General features: G+C 38.2%; 1 protein-coding gene across 1 annotated transcript in view; it reads left to right on the forward strand.

Moving 5' to 3' along the window:
- LOC104538818 (probable acyl-CoA dehydrogenase 6) overlaps nucleotides 1-15,828 on the forward strand; it is a gene marked incomplete at its 3' end in the record, with an annotated part of 55,533 nt that extends 39,705 nt beyond the window's left edge. Inside the window, exons 3-5 of the mRNA XM_010182162.1 lie at nucleotides 3,500-3,629; nucleotides 10,728-10,834; nucleotides 15,661-15,828. Of these exons, the coding sequence (XP_010180464.1) occupies nucleotides 3,500-3,629; nucleotides 10,728-10,834; nucleotides 15,661-15,828 (405 nt within the window). The remainder of the gene's footprint in view (nucleotides 1-3,499; nucleotides 3,630-10,727; nucleotides 10,835-15,660) is intronic.
- Between the last annotated feature and the right edge of the window lie 1,450 nt (nucleotides 15,829-17,278).

Raw genomic sequence — 17,278 nt, forward strand, 5'->3', positions numbered from 1 at the left:
TAAGCTGGTCTATATCAAAAAAGGAGCTTTTTTCAGTTTAAAATGATGTGATGTTGGTGGTTAGTAAAAAAAGCACAGAACCAATTTAAAAGGAAAACAGATTAATATATTGACCGTGGGGTGGTGGGTTCACCTTGTTCAGCAGCCAGACACCCACTCAGCTGCTCACTTATCCCCCCCCCCACAGCAGGACAGGGGAGAAAATACAATGACACAGGCCTGCTATAGAGATAAAGTCAGGGAGACTGCTCACCAAAGCAGACTTGGCTTGTGGAAAATTAATTTCATTTGCTGCCAATTAATAAACAAAGGCAAATTAAACCAACATGTTCCCTCCATCCTCTCCCCCTTCTTGTCAGGCTCAACTTCAGTCCTTCATTCCTGACTCATCTACTTCCCACTGCGAGTGGTGCAGGGGGACGGGGATGAGGGGTTGTGGTCAGTCCATAGCAGTTCCTCACTGCCACTCCTTCCTCTTCACACTTGTCCCATACTCCAGTATGGGTCCTACATGTTCATGTGTTCTTGCTTTGGGCTTCATAATTTAATTTCTTTGTAAAAGAACCTGAAAAAGAACAACAGATAAGGTATCAAATTAATGTTAAACAGCCAGAAGTTGTGCTATTATCAGCAAAACCATAAGAGTTTGAATATAGCGGAGTTGTCTTTTTCTATATGTTTTGCATTATAAAAGCATTAGTGCATTAGACTTTCTGCATAGTTTTGCTTTGCTGTGTTCTTTTAATATTTCTTGCAAATTAAAAATGGGAATGTAGCCAAACAATTTGCTAAGGGTCACTCGTCTCATTTTAAAGTGAAATGAAACATTTACACTAGAAATGTTTTACATGTAAATATTTACATATAGTTTGTTATAATTTAAAACACAATCAATCAAATTTGAAATTTATTTGGTTCCTTTCATTGTGTTTTTTTCACCAAAAATTATATTAGGCATGGTGTTTGCTTTCCTGAATGAAAATTAGATGGACCTAGTAGCATTATGCCATTGTACAGATACTTCCAGGAGGTGGTGTTTGTTGATGAGACCAGTGAACGCAACCCTCCTACCACAAGCTTACTTCCTTATTGCAAATAAGAGTTATTCCTACAAGAGTAACTCTTATTCTAGACAAAAATCAAGCATCCGTTCCATGAAACATTCACTATCATTGCTGCAGCAGGTGGAAATTAGAACAACCTAGTGGTTTTCTCTCAGTTAAAAAGCTGAGTCCTGTGGCACTTAGGGTGATGTGCTCAGACCAGCCTCAAACTGAAGAAAAGTTGACTGTTGTCTGATTAATATTTTTACAATTCCTGCCTGTCTGCATCTGTGGTTGTCTCTTGCGTTATCTATCTCCAGATTATAAAATCTTTGGTGGATGCATAATCTCTGCCTGGTAGGGCTTCCCTCCTACACCTTCTCAGCTCCTGAGGCTTCATTTTGATCCATTGCCTCCCTTTGGTAGGAAATTCCTTTGGTGTCATCACTTTGAGAGCTGGCCTTTTGCAGCATTCCGTTTTAAAATGTACCACCTAGTAACTAATCTCAAATGAGAGCAAGGTAAGTCTGTTACATAGTAGCATATAATGAACTGTGGTACCATCAAACAATGTATGTAAGGCATACACTTGCACAGAATGATCCTTCTTTGGGTCATTTTTGAGGATAGCATTCCTCTTGTGAAGTCGCTTTAAATCAAGAAAGTAAGGTTCTGATTTCTGAAATTAAATGAAAGGCAGAAATATAACTGCTTGGTAGACAAAACCAAGGACAAAATTAGTAATAACTGTAGTTTGGCAATGAAATGACTGACTGATCTTAAAAAAAATAAAATCAAATGGAAAGCATTTGTATGATGCCAAAACTGAGGTTATCTATTATAAATCTGCTATAGATTTGTATAAAATTAGCAAAAACTTTCTTATGCCAGACATCTTTAAATAGCCTTGCATTTGCATGCTCATACATTCCTTACTGTTCCTCAGAGCATTTATTTATTGATGTGGCCTTTGTAAAGGCAAGAGAATTAGATTATATATTACGCTAAACACATTCCTATATTACTGTTGTTTCATTGTACTGCACTTACTGCCCAGTAAAAATTTTAATTTCGTGTATATTTTTAAGAAACATTCTTTATTTTCAGGTAAAAGTTTGGAAAAGTAGTTGTTCTTTAATTCTGATAATCCAGAGTATTCAGGGTGACCTAAGCAGAAATGTTATTGGAAAATTGAACTTCACACTTGGTCTTTTCCGTTTGTGTTTTCCTTTCTTTCTGCAGAAAAAGGATGCACAGAGAGAATTTATGTGGGTTTAGGAAACAGATGATAGCACACAGAGCCCTGTGTTTATAAGCACTCTGATGTTTTGATTTTTAATTGATTGTGGTGTTTTGAAAATTTCAAAGCTGGTCAGTAGAGGAGTGAACTCAGATAATGTTTACTGTCAGCAAGTAAAAATGGAAGAGGGTCGTCTGCCCCTTATTGTGTGTGAGAGGTGGGTATGGTATCTATTTATTTAAAATTGTCTAAGTTGATCTTCAAATGAGTTAAAAAAAAGCCCAAAAAAGGAGGAAAACATTATCTAATCAAAGCTGCTCAATCAGCTAATGACGTCAAGCAGTAACCTTTCCTTTTTCTCTATGTTTCCTTTGGACTATAAACTATTTGACACAGCTAGAAATTACCTCATCCATCATAGCAATGTTGCACTTTTTCTGCATTTCACTACATGGTGGGTTTATCAGCGCTGGGCACTGGAAGGAGGTGAAGAATAATATCCTCTTTTAATTGAATTTGCAGATTGGAGTGTGGGGAGGAGGCGCGGCCCATGCTGGCACCTGGCCAGCGCCCTGCGGCAGACAGCCTCCCGCTAATGAAAAAGTGCTTTAATGACTGCAGCAACCAGGTGCCAGGATATGAACTATGCGTGTTTGGTGTTGCACTCACGTCGAATGTGAATTTTTGAGCTATCAATGGTAACTTAACATAGGGACACCACCTGCACATGGTCTTGTTCTGTGCTGGCTTGGTTGCTGGGTGTGAGGAAGGTGAGCTCTGTTTCAGTGCATTGCAGAGTGAGAGCATGTGTGGAGAGGGGTATCACCGTGAAACAGAAGCACGTTGTACTTTGTGGTGAATTGTTCACATAATCTTGCTGTTAGAGAGAGTAATTTTGCCTTTTGATGTCGTTTTCAGCAGCACTTCACTTTTTCCTCCTGTTTCCAGTAAAAGTAATGATGCTACTTAGGACATCTAGAGATGACCTGATGTGCACATGGGTAATTAAAGCAGGTGTAATTAGAAATTCAGGTTTTGTAAAAAATAGCTTGGCATCAGTTTCCTGAAAGGAAACCTGATAATTGCCAAATATTTAAAAAATAGCAATGAAATTGCTGTTGACAGGTCCTTGCAGTAGCAGTATTTGACTTTTCTTTTTCCCCTGTTGTTTATGCCAGTCTAGAACATCAGTATCATAGATCTGTATTTTTTGCAGAATATGGCGGCATGGGCTTGGATTTCTCCTATAGCATTGCAGTGGCAGAAGAGCTGGGAAATATCCGCTGTGGAGGTGTTCCTATGGCTATTGGAGTACAAGCTGGCATGGCTACTCCTGCTCTTACAAGGTAATGTGCAGAAAGTTTGATTTAGTCTAAAACTCAAACCATGATATGTTTAGGCCTAAAACTTAATCTGTTTAAGAGTAGAAAAAAATATTACTGTGCAGATTTTCTTTCTAGTTGCTCTTCAGTAACATTTGAGGTAGGAACCTACTCTCACTCTCCAGTGCACTTTGGTTTAAGGGAGAAAAATATGTATTTTTTTTAATGTTAGAATATTATCTATTAAAACATAGTCCTTGTTTAATAGTAGATTGTGTTTCCAAACACAGAACCTTCATGCCACAACCAATAAATAATCTTATTTCCAGAAACCTCCCCCCATTCATGTTTGTGTATTTTCATAGGCAGATATCCCAGTGCAGTCACACTAAGGCTGCATTTAGTTGTAAAGATTAGGATCAGTCTAATTCTATTTTATAATTTACTTGCTTTTCTTCCAGCTTTACAAAGTGCTCCTTACTGACTGTGACTTTTCAAAAATAATGATCAATATTGTGTAAGTTCTAAAACTGTAGCACGTGTATCATTCTTCCTAAATACGCCCATTCCAGGCAATTACTCATCTTGGTTTTTTTCAGTTGATTGTGTCAGTGTTTCCCTTTTATTACTTGCTATCATTCAGGCTCCTGCACCTTCTGAATCTGTTTTGGGTGCTCCCCCACAATGAAAGCAGCAGTTACCAACTGCTTCTTCACAGACGTTCTGCATCAAAACAGCAGTTTTCAAAACTAGGGGGTGGCAGCAGGCTGGCCCAGCAGCTTGTCTCTGGAATATGGATATGCCTAAAATTTTTGAAGGTGGTAGTGGGGATTAAATTCAAATAATGATGGTGAAGTCAGAAATGTATCCTCACAAAACAGACATACAAGAGAGGATTTTTTGCACAGAAGAGCATTTTAGGGTTGGATTGTTTGTTGGTGGAGGTTTTTTTTTTCCCCATTCTCAATGCAAATGCCTGTAAATCCACTGTAGAGCCTGGAATTTAGGCTCTGTTCCCTTGACATCCATTTATCCTCCTGCTAGGTATGTACGGCTTTAAAGGTCTCAGCCATGGGGAGGCTTTCTAAAAGTTTTCTTCTCCCTTGTGTAATACACCAAAAACTTGCTGAAAGCATGGAGTTTATTATGTCTGTTGCAACAGTAACTTAGTTGTAGTGAAACTGAGAATAAAAGTAGTATTTTAAAAGACTTCAGAGAATAGTACCTTGTTCCAATGATAGCTTTTTATTCCTAGGGGTTTAAAAAGATCTGTGGGTAAAAGAAGATGGGATTTTGTTTCATTGCAGTTTTAGTCTGTTCTGCAGTCTGTAGTAAAGCAGTGAAGCTATGTAGATTTGTGGTAATGAAATCCTAAAATGGAAGTTGTTGGAATGTAACTGTGAAAATGTCATTAACATGATGAAATCTGTAGTTGAGTTTATGTCTGTGTTAGTGAATGTTTCCCCTACAGTTAAGTCAATTCCACTGAGTAGTTATACAGTACAGTACACTCTTAAGACGTAAAAAGGGAACTTGGTAATGAAAAGAGAAAGCTGGTTGCTACAGGAAATTTGGCATGGGTGCGAGGTACAACTGCTTGTGCTGAGTCATGATTCATATTGCATTCACAGCCTGGATGGTTTCTTTATAGATATCTGTGTACTCTGGTGACACTAAGTTCCAGATAGAATCCAGATTTTGCATCTTAACTATGTATTATTACACATTATGCATGAATGATGCACAAAGTAAACAGTAATATATGAATCAACCATCATCTCTGAAAAAACTTGTAAAAAGCAGTCTGGAGCCCTTTGTTGGCTTTCCTAACTTTGGCATTTATTCAGCATTCATCAAGCATATATTGAGTGCACCCATGAACCAACTCAGTGAATGGGATACATCAGGAAGATGCTCTGCCAATGTATATTAGAAATGTTCCCTCAATTAGATATATAGACAGTGCAGTAGTTCAGACAGATGGATGCACACACACATAAACACACACACAGAGCCTTTTACTTTTTTTTTGTAAAAAAATAAATAGTCTTAAAATATCTAGAGTTGGGATGCCACTCAATGCTGTTTCTGCAACTTCCATGTGTTTCTTGCTTCAGTGAGAGGCTGTTGCAAAGCTTAGTTTGTGAAGGTCTTTGAGATATTAAGTTAAATGGTAAGTACATTGCAGTAACAGTTTTAATCATATAAACTACAAAGAGCATAGTAATTTTGAAAATGTTGCCCATATCTGTTTTCCTGTTCACTGTTCCTGTCACTTTTCACTTCATTCTTCATAATTTTTTCTGACAACCTTAAGAAAGTTTAATTTATGGTCATACTTGGAAGCAACTCTGCAGATTTTGATTTATGTACATTTCTACTGTGCAGAAAAATGTAGGAGAAATTTTTGTTTTGCTTTCCTTCACTTGAAGATGCTCAGACTGCTCCATTTTTTTCCCCAGATTTCTCTAGGTAAAGCAGTAGGGCTTTTTACATTTGAGAACTAAATGCAAAATGTTTCGTCAGCTGTGATCTGACCTTTGATGTACCTGGTTCTGTACATAACTCTCTGACAGGTCTTTCAAATGCATTTGGATGTAAGAATTCACTTGCTTTCATGCTTACAAATAGAGTGGAGAAAGCAGCTCTCAGCTGAGGCAGTGAATGAGATACATTTCCCTGGGCTTGTAAACAAATGTGTAGGGCGACACATCCATAGTGATAGATCAGTGTAGAGCTCCTTTATCTCAGCACTAGGCAGTAAAGTTTCTTTTTTTCCTGAGGATTTTTTTATTTTCTTATTATTTACAGAAAAACAGTGAGGAGGAGGATGATTATTTGGTGGGCAGAGTAAGCTGTTTCATCAGCTTACTCTTCACTGATTCATTCTCCACCCTGCACAGCAGTGTATCCAAGATTTCATGTCAAAAAAGTTTTTACAGTCTCTTTTCCAGTTTTCTGTAAAGAAGCTTCTGTAAGAAGCTGCTGTTGACAATCAGAACAGCAGTTTTGAAAAGCAGGCTCATCCACTTGATTAGCTGTGGAAACAGTGAAAATGGAAAGAGGTCATTGAAGAGCCAAATGGCTTTCCCACTGGCATAGCATAAGGGAAGCTTGACTTTGTGCTTCTTCAAGAACAGACATACTGAGTTCTCCTGCTTTCTCATGTTTGGTACTTCATTTATATAGCACATATAATGTAGGCCAGGTCTTTCCCTGAGCCAGAACAGAGACTGCTATAGGTGCAGCTTTCAACATATCATTTAAAAAAGTATCATTGAGCATTGCTGTCATGGTGACTGGTTACATTGCATCCACAGCCAGCTGTGCTGCTGGAGTAATATGGTGGAGCAATGTGAAGTCAAACAGCTGCTTCTGAACTATCTGTCCTCAAAACTGCTTTACACTGTTCCTGTACCTTTTGAGGTTTCTCCAGCTCCTGGTGACAGCCTGGCCATGCTATGGTGACAGGTTGTCTGCTGGGCAGCCTTCAGGTCTCCAGAGCTTGTGCGGTAACTGCAGGATACCAACCACACGAGTAGCTGTTTTAACTGTGTGATCCAGAGAGGGTAATCTTTAATATGACTCCTCTTTCACAATACCTGCATTTTAGTGCAAAATGCATTCTTAAATAAATAGAAGACTGACATAATCATTATTAACCAGAAACCCTTCAGGTAGTCTCATCTTCATGAGGTAGTCATACCCATCAGTAGTCTATGAGACAGGTTTCTCATCTGTATTCTTTTCAGGACGTAGCAGCGTCTTGAACTGAGCAATCTATTTCATAAGATCTTCAAATAACTGAAGCTTAAAGGCTTGATAAAAACTGGGAGCCAGAGCACTTTTCTTATTCTTTTTTTTTTTCTCATTCTGTCTTTTACAAAAAGTAAGTAAGTTTTCTAAATGCGAGTTTTTGCAACTCACATGTTGTCTTATCCTAACTGGAATAGGGACTCAAGGAGAGAAAGCTGATTGCAGTGTGGATTCTTTTAAATCCAGGTTATGTAAATTACTGAACTTAATGAGGCTTTCATGCAGCCCAAGGGTGCTTGCTGCTGTTCCGTAAGTTTCTAACACTTTCTGTGCTTGTAAGGAGCATCTCTTCCCATTTGTTGTTTTCTTGCTTCTCTTCCTGTATCTTGAAGATCCAGAGTGCTGCTAAGCTGGACCAGGACATCAGATGGTGGGATGCCTGTGCAGGACTATGTTGAAGCACAAGTATGGCATGTGGCTGCTGCATTATTGTTTGAGCTTAGGAGTCGAACAGATTAAAAAACAGGAGAAATTCCCCTCTTGCTAGTATGTAAGAAGGAAAGTGACAGTAGTTGAAAGTTACCCTCCTCTTTGCCTAAAGGAAATCCTCTTTATATTCCTAGAAAGTCTATGAGTAAACTATGATGTCATCTTTAAGATACTGTAGAATAATGCATAGATCATCTGAAAACTTTTTTTTTAATTTAGTTTTGCTTTAGTGGTGAATAGTGATTGAATGTGTGAACTCTGGTGCAAGAAAGCTTGAATTGATTAAATGCTGGTAGCAGTGTTAGAACTGCCTGCAGCTGTTCATATTCAGAATTTCAGTTTGCTCTTATTTGTATATCATACTGGTGTATCTGTCAGTTCAACTCAGAACTTTCCTTACTGATTTAATTAATTTGCTTCAGCTCAGTTTTTTTGCCCAGAAGCAGAAGAAACAAAAGTGAATAAAATTTGCAGTTCTAACAAGATGATTATCAGCTCAATTAAGTCAGAATAGTGATGTGCGATAGACATATTTTCATTCACTGTAGCAATCTAACCTGTCAGAAACCAGATTTTTAAATATGTTTGAGATTAATAAAAGCCACTTCAAATTTCTAATTGGCAGAGCACATAAACAGAACTATGTGGATCAAGGAAGTGTTCTCACAGCTGTATTTTGCTATGGTTTTGTTTTCCTTTTACCCACCATTTATTTACAAGATTGCATACCATTGCCATTTTTGTGTTTGCGTTCATGACATTGACCAATGCTGCTTATAAAGTGTGGAGCAATAAAGGATGGACCACCTTCATCCAACTCTTAGCACGTCAGAATCTCACACTTGGGACTTCTGGGTTACCCAGCATCAACAAGGAGCTCTGGTTTATTGATGGTAGACTCATCTGTGTGTGGGGGGGGGTGTGTGTGTGTGTGTGTACATACACACATGCATGAAAATATATTGTAGAGTGATGCTAAGGCTGCACAGTTCATCTCATGGGAAACTATGCTCCAGGATATGGCCCCAACACAGAAAGCAGATACAGTCTGGTCTGTCTTGAGCCAGAGCATGAGTTCATTGCAAATAGATTTGTCTAATTTTGGAGCTGTTGAACTGGAAAGAAGTGGGTATTGCATTTATGCAAACCTGAGATTTTTCTAGGATGTGTTTAAGGTGGGTAGAATTTTACAGAAACAATTTCTATTTCTAAGACAATAGCTAGCTGTTTTCTGAGCTGTATGTCCTCCCTGCAAGGCGTAAAAACCTATGATCTTTTGAAGATAGTGTTGCCAGACTTTGTTTTAATTGCAAAATAACTTCTGTAGTCTCATTTTTGGGAAAAGCTGAACTTTTTTCTAGAACTTAAGCCAAACAAACAAAGATGTCAAAGAACATTATTCTGAGATGTTCTTGTCATGGAAATCCTCTGTTGAAATAACTAAAGGTTGGCAAAGTTTTAAGTGTCAGAAAGCTTTGCCAGAAGTCCCTGCTAGCTCCTCTCATAATCTGATTTTTCATGTTGATGGTTGTTTTGGTTTGTTGGTTTTTTTGTCTAATGAATGTTCATCTGGCCATACTTGATCATGTCCCAAGGAAAATAAATAAAAAATAAAAATTACACTGCATAACAGACATGGGGACTTTGTCCCAGTATGCTGGAGGAGAAAGTAAACACTCCAATCTTGCATTTTGTGTTTATTTGGGATTGCTGCTGTGATTGTTTTCAGCGGGGACAGGACTAGGAATTGAGCTCCCTGTGTGCACAAAGTGAAAGAATGCCAGCTGCCACTCTGACCGTCCGGTGTCATTTGACTGCTTTGTGTCAGGGTTGGAGTGGATGGAAAGAGTCGGAGTCTCAGCTAAAACAGCATCGCTCCTCTGGAAGTACTGGGACAGTGCTTTAGAAGGAGGGTCCGGGTAACTGCAGCCCACTTAAGCAGCCAGGAAGCCTAAGAAAATGCTGACCTGAGAAGCCTCATACTTGATTTTTTTTATTTTTTTTTTTTTCCCCCTCGCAGAAGAGATTTGTCATGTCATGTCATGACCCGAGGAATTTTTCAGTCTGGCATAAGAGAAGTTCAAGAAATAGGCCGTGAGCTCACCATTCACACTTCAAGACCAAATCAGCAAATGTTAATTGGGACAAAACCAACCATGAAATGAGATGCACCATGTTCTGAATCTATGAAGGCAGATAAATGTTGGAAAAAAAGAGGATGCCTCTTGATTGAATTAAATATGTCCAAGTGATTTATTTTTTTTCCTGTTAAAATGTCATCAGCAGTTTGCTGTATCCCTTTTTATTTTTGTGGGAACTAAAAGAATGGCTGGGAAGAAGCATTAACAGATTTCACTGTATGATTTAAATACAAATATGACATATTAATAATGTAAATACAGGTATTTGCAGAGGGTAAACACGTCATAACTTTTCAGTCACCACTAAAACCTGGCAAAGAGCTGGTGTAAAAGTCAGAAGAGATCCAGAGAGCGGGTCCTCTGTGCTGGCTGATTACAGACTGGTGCAGGAGCATTGAGGGGCAACCCCAGGGACTGTATTTATTTGGATCTGATAGCTCTCAAAAGAATAGGCATAAATACCAGGTTTTGGGCATCTAGACCACATGTTTCTGTGGAAGTAAGATGCCTCAACACTTGTAAAAGCCTTGTTTATAATGACTGTGGCTGCAGTTCTGGTGAAGTCACTGAGTCATAGCTTGGGAGGGTATCTGCTCCATCCTTTGGCTCTGGGATAGGTCACCTAGTCATTGGAAAATTGATCACTGTGAGTAGAACAAAATGTGTAAGTAACTTGTAAATAAAGTTTACCTTCAAAAGCATTTAATATCCTATATTTTTCATCATATTATTGCAGGTTTGGTTCTGATGAGTTGAAAAAACAGTTCCTCGTACCAACTATAGCTGGAGATATTGTGGCTTGCTTAGGAATCAGTGAAGCTGGAGCTGGGTCAGATGTCGCAAGTAAGTTAAGTTTGCAAATTGCTAATTTTAGACAGCCTGGTATTTTAGTGGGAAGAATCTGGTTTCCCTGACCCCTCCCTTTGCCACTATCCTTTGTAAGAAATACAAAGGAAAGTCTGGTGTGATGAGGGCAAAAAGTAATATTCGAGCAGCAATGCTTGCCTCTGATGCATCTAAAAGCAATCAAACTGAGTGTATTTGTCAGTGAATCAATAGCTAGAACTGTGTATGGCCTGAGTGCAGCAGGTTAACATGCAGCTGTAATGCTGACCCTGAATTTCTCCTGGTGCTTGTCCTGCTGCTGATTCCCTATTTTTCCTGAGCTCACCACTGTAGTTGCAGAGTCGCCATCAGTTGTGCAAACCTGCAGACATATGTGGTAGGGTGCGTGGCCCATGCAGCTGTACTAAAACTTGCACTTACTTAAAACAGACTTCTCCGTTTGATGGAAGTTTTGATCGGCAAAGCAGAGCCCTGTGTCTGTCTCCTTGACCAAACTCGTGTTGTTTTCTCAAGACAAGTAGATAATTATTCAGTGTTAGAGCAAAGGTGCAGCAGGTAGTTTTCAAGAGAGTTGGGGATAGTGAAACAATGGGACTAAATCTTCCTACATGATCCATTGCTGTTTTCTAGATCATTGATTTTGTTCATAAGAAAAATTCCATAATTTTTATAGACTTGCTTTTTATTAAAATAATTTGAAAATTGAATTTTGCTAATGTAGGAAATGCATAATTTATTTTTATTAATGGCTCTCTAGTTTATTTAGATGATCATCAGAACGTTCTAATTATTTTAATTTTTTATGCCGTGTTCCAAATAATAAGTAACCTAAACTTTTTTTAGCTGCATGTTGTTTATCATCTAGTTTAATTGGAATGGTACACTTGGATTAATACATCTAAAGATAAATTTGGAATCAACTAGGATTACCTGATGAACCCAGACTGCAGCTGGGAGGCAGACTACAGGATGAAAAGATAATACTTTTTCACCTGTCATAGAAGATTAGATCCTTGGTATAAATCCAGAAACCAACTTACAGTGCTTCTAAAGGATAAATGAATGGACTTCGTGCTTCCTTTGGTTTGTCATGTTATTAGGATGTTTGTCTCGCTTAGATAAGTGAGTAGTAGTGGTAGTCAAGTAGTGGTAGTACTGTAGTGGTAGTCAAGTATAGTAACTCCTCACATGTGAAGCTTCTGCCATGTGAGCTGGTGCATTTTAAACTAAAGAATGCAGAGAGTAAAGTATCTCTAGCACTTTCTTCTGCCAGTTCAAAATTATTGAAGGTGATGGAAACACAGGAGAAAAAAAAGTTTTTATTTACATGAGAAGTGAAATGCGCCTCATTCAATTTGTTCAAAATTCAACACAACAAAAAGGACTGTATATTTTAGTCTAATGCAAATTTCAGTCTTCCTGCTTTTCTGTGTTTAGGTCATCTTTTTGAGCATGAAAAACCAAAATTGCATATGGTGTCTATCATGGCATAAATACTTCTCCAGTACTAACAGAAATATTGCTCCCCAATACCTACTGTTACACAACAATTTACTGGCTTGTGAGTCTTGTCATTAACTATGCAGATCATCTTCATTAGCAGTTTGCTATTGAAATATTGTAAAAGAGCAGTCATTCTTACTGCTTTGTGCCTAAGTAACTGTGCTTGCCTCGTTGAATTTGAAAACTTAAGATCATTCCTTTCTTGCTGGGCAATACTTGAGCATTCTGTGTTGATGTCTCCCAAATTTGTGTCACGAGCAAATTTCATTAGTGTATTTCTATTCTTCTTTTAAAGGTCATTAATGGAAATATTGAATATGTTTCATCCAAAGGCAAATATCAGGGGAGGAGCTCCAATAGTACCCTCTCTGCACATCAGCACTTCTTCTTTTAATGCAACCTGATGCAATATCCCCTTTGCCAAGTTCCTTACCCACATTTTCACTTTCGTCTGAGTTCTTATATTTTCAAAAGTTTTAACTTATAGTTAGCTAGTAAGATTATATTTTAGTTTGCTTAGGTCCAATGAGATTTTTTGTGTTCCAGTTTTCTCTAGAAAATCCACTTTCATCATAAACAGATCAGCTTGGCTTGAAATAAGATACCACTAGTAAATTGAACTGTCTTTTCTTTCCAAATGCGTTCTGAGGCTGTGCAGATTGTCAAAACCTACAACCACTGTTTTCAATAATTTTAATTTCTGAACAGGCCTTTCTGACGATATTTTTGCTTTTTCAGCTGTATTATGAATAATTTTCTAATCTCATGTGTTATATTTCTTTAGTTTTGAGGCATCCTCTATATGCCTCCTGATTTTTTTTCTCATTCTCTTTTCATTTCTGTGGCTGAAACGTTTTTGTTTGCCACCTCAGTCTTCTTGGATTTTGTTTGGTTTCATCTGCAAGATTTCACTTAGTTTGACCTCTGGCAGTTCTTACCTTCTGACCTCCAAACTGTAGCTTACTTTGATGATTAATCTCTTTCCTTTCCTGTAGTCTATCTCCTGTTTTCTGAAGTTTTGGGGTTATTTTCCTGTGCTGATGGTATAAACTCCAGACATGTTATTTTCAATTTTTTACTTTAAGGATTATGTGTTGCCTATCTTTGATTGTGAGATTGACCTTAAAAGTTGAAGGTAACCTTGCCTTTTGTCTAACCTATTTGGATGCATGGCTGGACTCAAAAGCATAATGGAGAAGGAAACTTGAGTCTTGGGTATGTTCTGATTTGAATGGTGAGCGGATCAGCCCTGGTTGCTTATATGACACTAGCTAGGTCACATGCCTTTTGATGATGCCTTGTGATCCTTCCTAGGAGGGACCCTCACAGAATGCTCTGTGTGACTTATAGACACCACAGGGGCAGTGGTCTGGAACTGCCAAAAATGAGTTATGGAGCACTCACTGAAGTAGCCTTTTCCCAGAGCTATGCTCTATCAGGAAGATTAATTACAGTCAAATATTCCAAAGTATCTTCATAGCCATATCCCTGAGACTGAGTCCACTTAACTTTAGTAAATTAAGTAGGTTTTCAAAGCCTGCTGTATTGTAAACATAAGATTTACTTATTGACTTAGTCATCTTTCTTCTACTTAGAGAATCAACTCCTCATAAGTTGATTTTACATAGTCACTTCTCAAGTATTTGAAGCAAACTGTTAACCGTCATATTTGGGAATACTTGAACTTCTCCATTAGTGAGGCATTTGTTCTTTAATCTGTATTTGGGTGGTTAGTCCCCTGTGACGCCATGCTTGCAAGAACTGTTTACCTTTGCAATAGCATCACAGTGACGATTGTTACTCTGCAGACTGTCCATGGGACCTCTATCTAATCTCTTCATTAGCTGTTCCACAACGAAGGAATATGTGATGTAAATCATTGTGTATGCTCCCATCCTTTTCACGCTACTTCAGTACTGTGTCGTATTTCTTATTCCAGATCTTGTGTGTCCTTCATTTGTTATTTAGTCTCCATGTATATGATTGTGCAGTCTGTGCTTAAGAGCATCAGTACTTCAGATTCCTGCAGTGTGTTGGCCTTCATTATTACACAGATTTCATATGAAGGCCCTTGGACAGGTTTGGCATAGTCTTTTCATTGACTGAATAGCTGTATGGCTACTGTTTTTATCCATATTATTACTGTTTCCCTTGCTGTTCATCATTATCCTCTTGTAAGTTCCTTTATCCATAGTTATATCCAGTACTCCCTTGTCTTATACAATTTTCACCCATGGATTTTCCCCATTTCCTTCATTAACAAGACTTCTTTGCAGTTGTGCTGCCTTCAGTCCCAGTTTATCTTGTAAATGAAGATCAGATACTTGGTTTTGCTGTGCTTTATGTTCTTTGGGAAGAAGATTCATGTGCAAATTGAGGTGGGTGTGTATGAAGGTATAACCAGCTGACTTTAATGTGCTGGCCCACTCCACTTGGTGTTTGACTCCAAGTCTACTGCTTCCCTTAGTAGATGGGCTTTTATGGACTTTATATTCTCATTAGACTTACACTTGCTAGTAGGGTTGTGTTAGGGTTCTCTTATACCATCACCTGCTCATAGCTAGATATCTGTTGGAGAGTCTTCCTCAGGGTTTTAGTTGAAAAAGTTCTATTTCAGGGGGAGGAAGCCAGCCCCTTGGAAATTCTGCCAGAATGTGAATAATAATTAATGATTCACTCCGGCTGTCTGTTGCAGCTAGGGCTGCTTGCAGCTTGATGTGAACACTCACAGATGAAAATAAGATTGTTTTTTGCTATAAATAGCAAGTGTTTAGAACTCCTTCATGTACAGGCATTCTTAGCATTTAGACTTGACCTTTTGAAAGTTTGCTAGCTTTGAATTTATTACGCCATTCTGACCAAGAACATGCAGGATGTGCGTGTACATATATCTTTATGCATACACAGATACTGAGACTTATGTTTAAGTCAGGACTCTGAAATTAATGACCACCTCAGTGACTAAGATGCAGTAACAGAAACATGTAATAGATCACCTCAGACTGAAGTGTTTCTGGCCTGAGTTTTCAATGGACCAAATTTACTTAGGGAAGGTTTTCTACTTTCATCCACTGGGATGAAAACTCCACCTAAAGGAGGATGAGAGAAGTGGTCTGGTTTCCCTGGCTTGCCTTCCAAGAGTTGACCAGATAGGTCTACCTTGTGCAGCCTGGAAGGGTTAAAGGACTTGAGCGGTGTGAAGAGAGGACCAAATATTAGTTGTCTGTCTGAGAGCAAGGGAATGACTTTGCCAGTCATTCAGGGACCAGCTTATCCCTCTTTCACAAGAATAACCCTTCATTTCCTTTGTTTTGAAATAGATATAAAGACAACAGCTGTGAGAAAAGGCGATGAATATGTCATAAATGGTGGTAAGATGTGGACTACATCTGGATGCCAAGCAGACTGGATGTGCCTTCTGGCAAACACCAGTGAAGGACCTCCTCATCGAAATAAATCTCTCATCTGTCTACCAATGAATCTGCCTGGTAATAACACTGAACTCTGTATTCTAATTCTATTTTATTGGTGTTTTTATGTATGCCCATTGCAAGAAGGAAAGGTGTTTGACAGAAAGGACTGTACCCATAAATGCTCTTCTAAGTTAGATGTCTCACTGTCATGCAGAGTTGTTCCTGAAATGCATCTGCATGCTTCCCCAAGAAAGTAGGGGGAAAAAGGAAATGATAAAGAAGTTGAATATTTTGCAGACTTCAGCTTGTGACTCCCAAATAATTCTATATGGAGAGTCCTTTTTGCCAATAATAAGTTTATAAAAGTTGTTCAGACACATTTGCATAGGAATATTTCATAACCTTCTGTGAGAATGAATAGACAAGTCAATGCCAAGGACAAAATTAGTGTCTCAAAGAAATAATTAAAAATGGAGCCAACATTTTTTTTTTTTTTTAACACCCATTGTCTTTCAGTTTTGGTGAAGTTCCACAAAGCATTTATCTTGGTTTTCTGACCCCAGAAGTTATGAAGATGCGAACAGTTCACAAAATAAATAAAATATTACTCTTTACATAGATCTTTGCTACATATGAACTATATGTACAATGTTCTTTAATGCTATTTTGGAAATATAATTGAACTCTTTTGTGTTTTGTATGAGGACTGGTGAACAGAATATGTAGTTATTTTTTCAATTAAGGGAGAAATATTTTTAAGCTTGCTGTCTTACTTCATTAGAAAATACTGGAAGTGATTCTCAAACATGTGAAAATAATAGGATAAAGAGTTTAGAGATTTCAAACTTGAGAAATACCTCCCCAAACAATCTTATTCCACATGCCAACACCTGCCTCCCAGGAGCCCATGGGCAGTATTTGACTCAGTTAGAGTGGGTTTAGTGACCAGCTGTATTGAATACTAAAAGGATGCAGTGCTGTGCTGTGATTGTATTGTGTGGATGGTCCTGATCTTCCTCCATTAACTGCCCTTCACCACCGAGGTGGTGGGCTTGCTGAAGAGAAGTGCAGGCATACCCAGGGTGCTTCATGGCTGTGCTCTGCAAAGGGATCTTTTTGTCAGGGCACTACTATCATTATCAGTTTAAATTACAAAAATAGTCTGAGTTAAATGTGGGCTGGAGTGAAAGCTTCAGAGATCTTGGAAGCAGGGACTTGTTTTTGAAAAAGACTAGTAATTTGCGTGAAGACGCTGAAGAAGTTACATCCTGATCTAAGGGTACAAGTTTCATTTGTACAGTCCACTCCGTGTCTGTCTGTTCTTGAGTAGTCTATGGATCTTGTAGCAATAGTGTGCTGTATGCATAAAGGACATCATTCAGAAAGGCTAAAGGTTATGTTGACAGGGAGCATTTGCAGGTTTAATACCTGTTGAAGTTTTTAAACCTTTTTTGTTTTCACCCATTTTAATATTTAAAAATTATGTAATATATTAACTTATTTAATATGTAATATATAATATATT

The sequence above is a fragment of the Mesitornis unicolor genome, unplaced genomic scaffold (genome assembly GCF_000695765.1).
Source record: "Mesitornis unicolor isolate BGI_N332 unplaced genomic scaffold, ASM69576v1 scaffold27250, whole genome shotgun sequence".
Lineage (NCBI taxonomy): Eukaryota > Metazoa > Chordata > Aves > Mesitornithiformes > Mesitornithidae > Mesitornis > Mesitornis unicolor.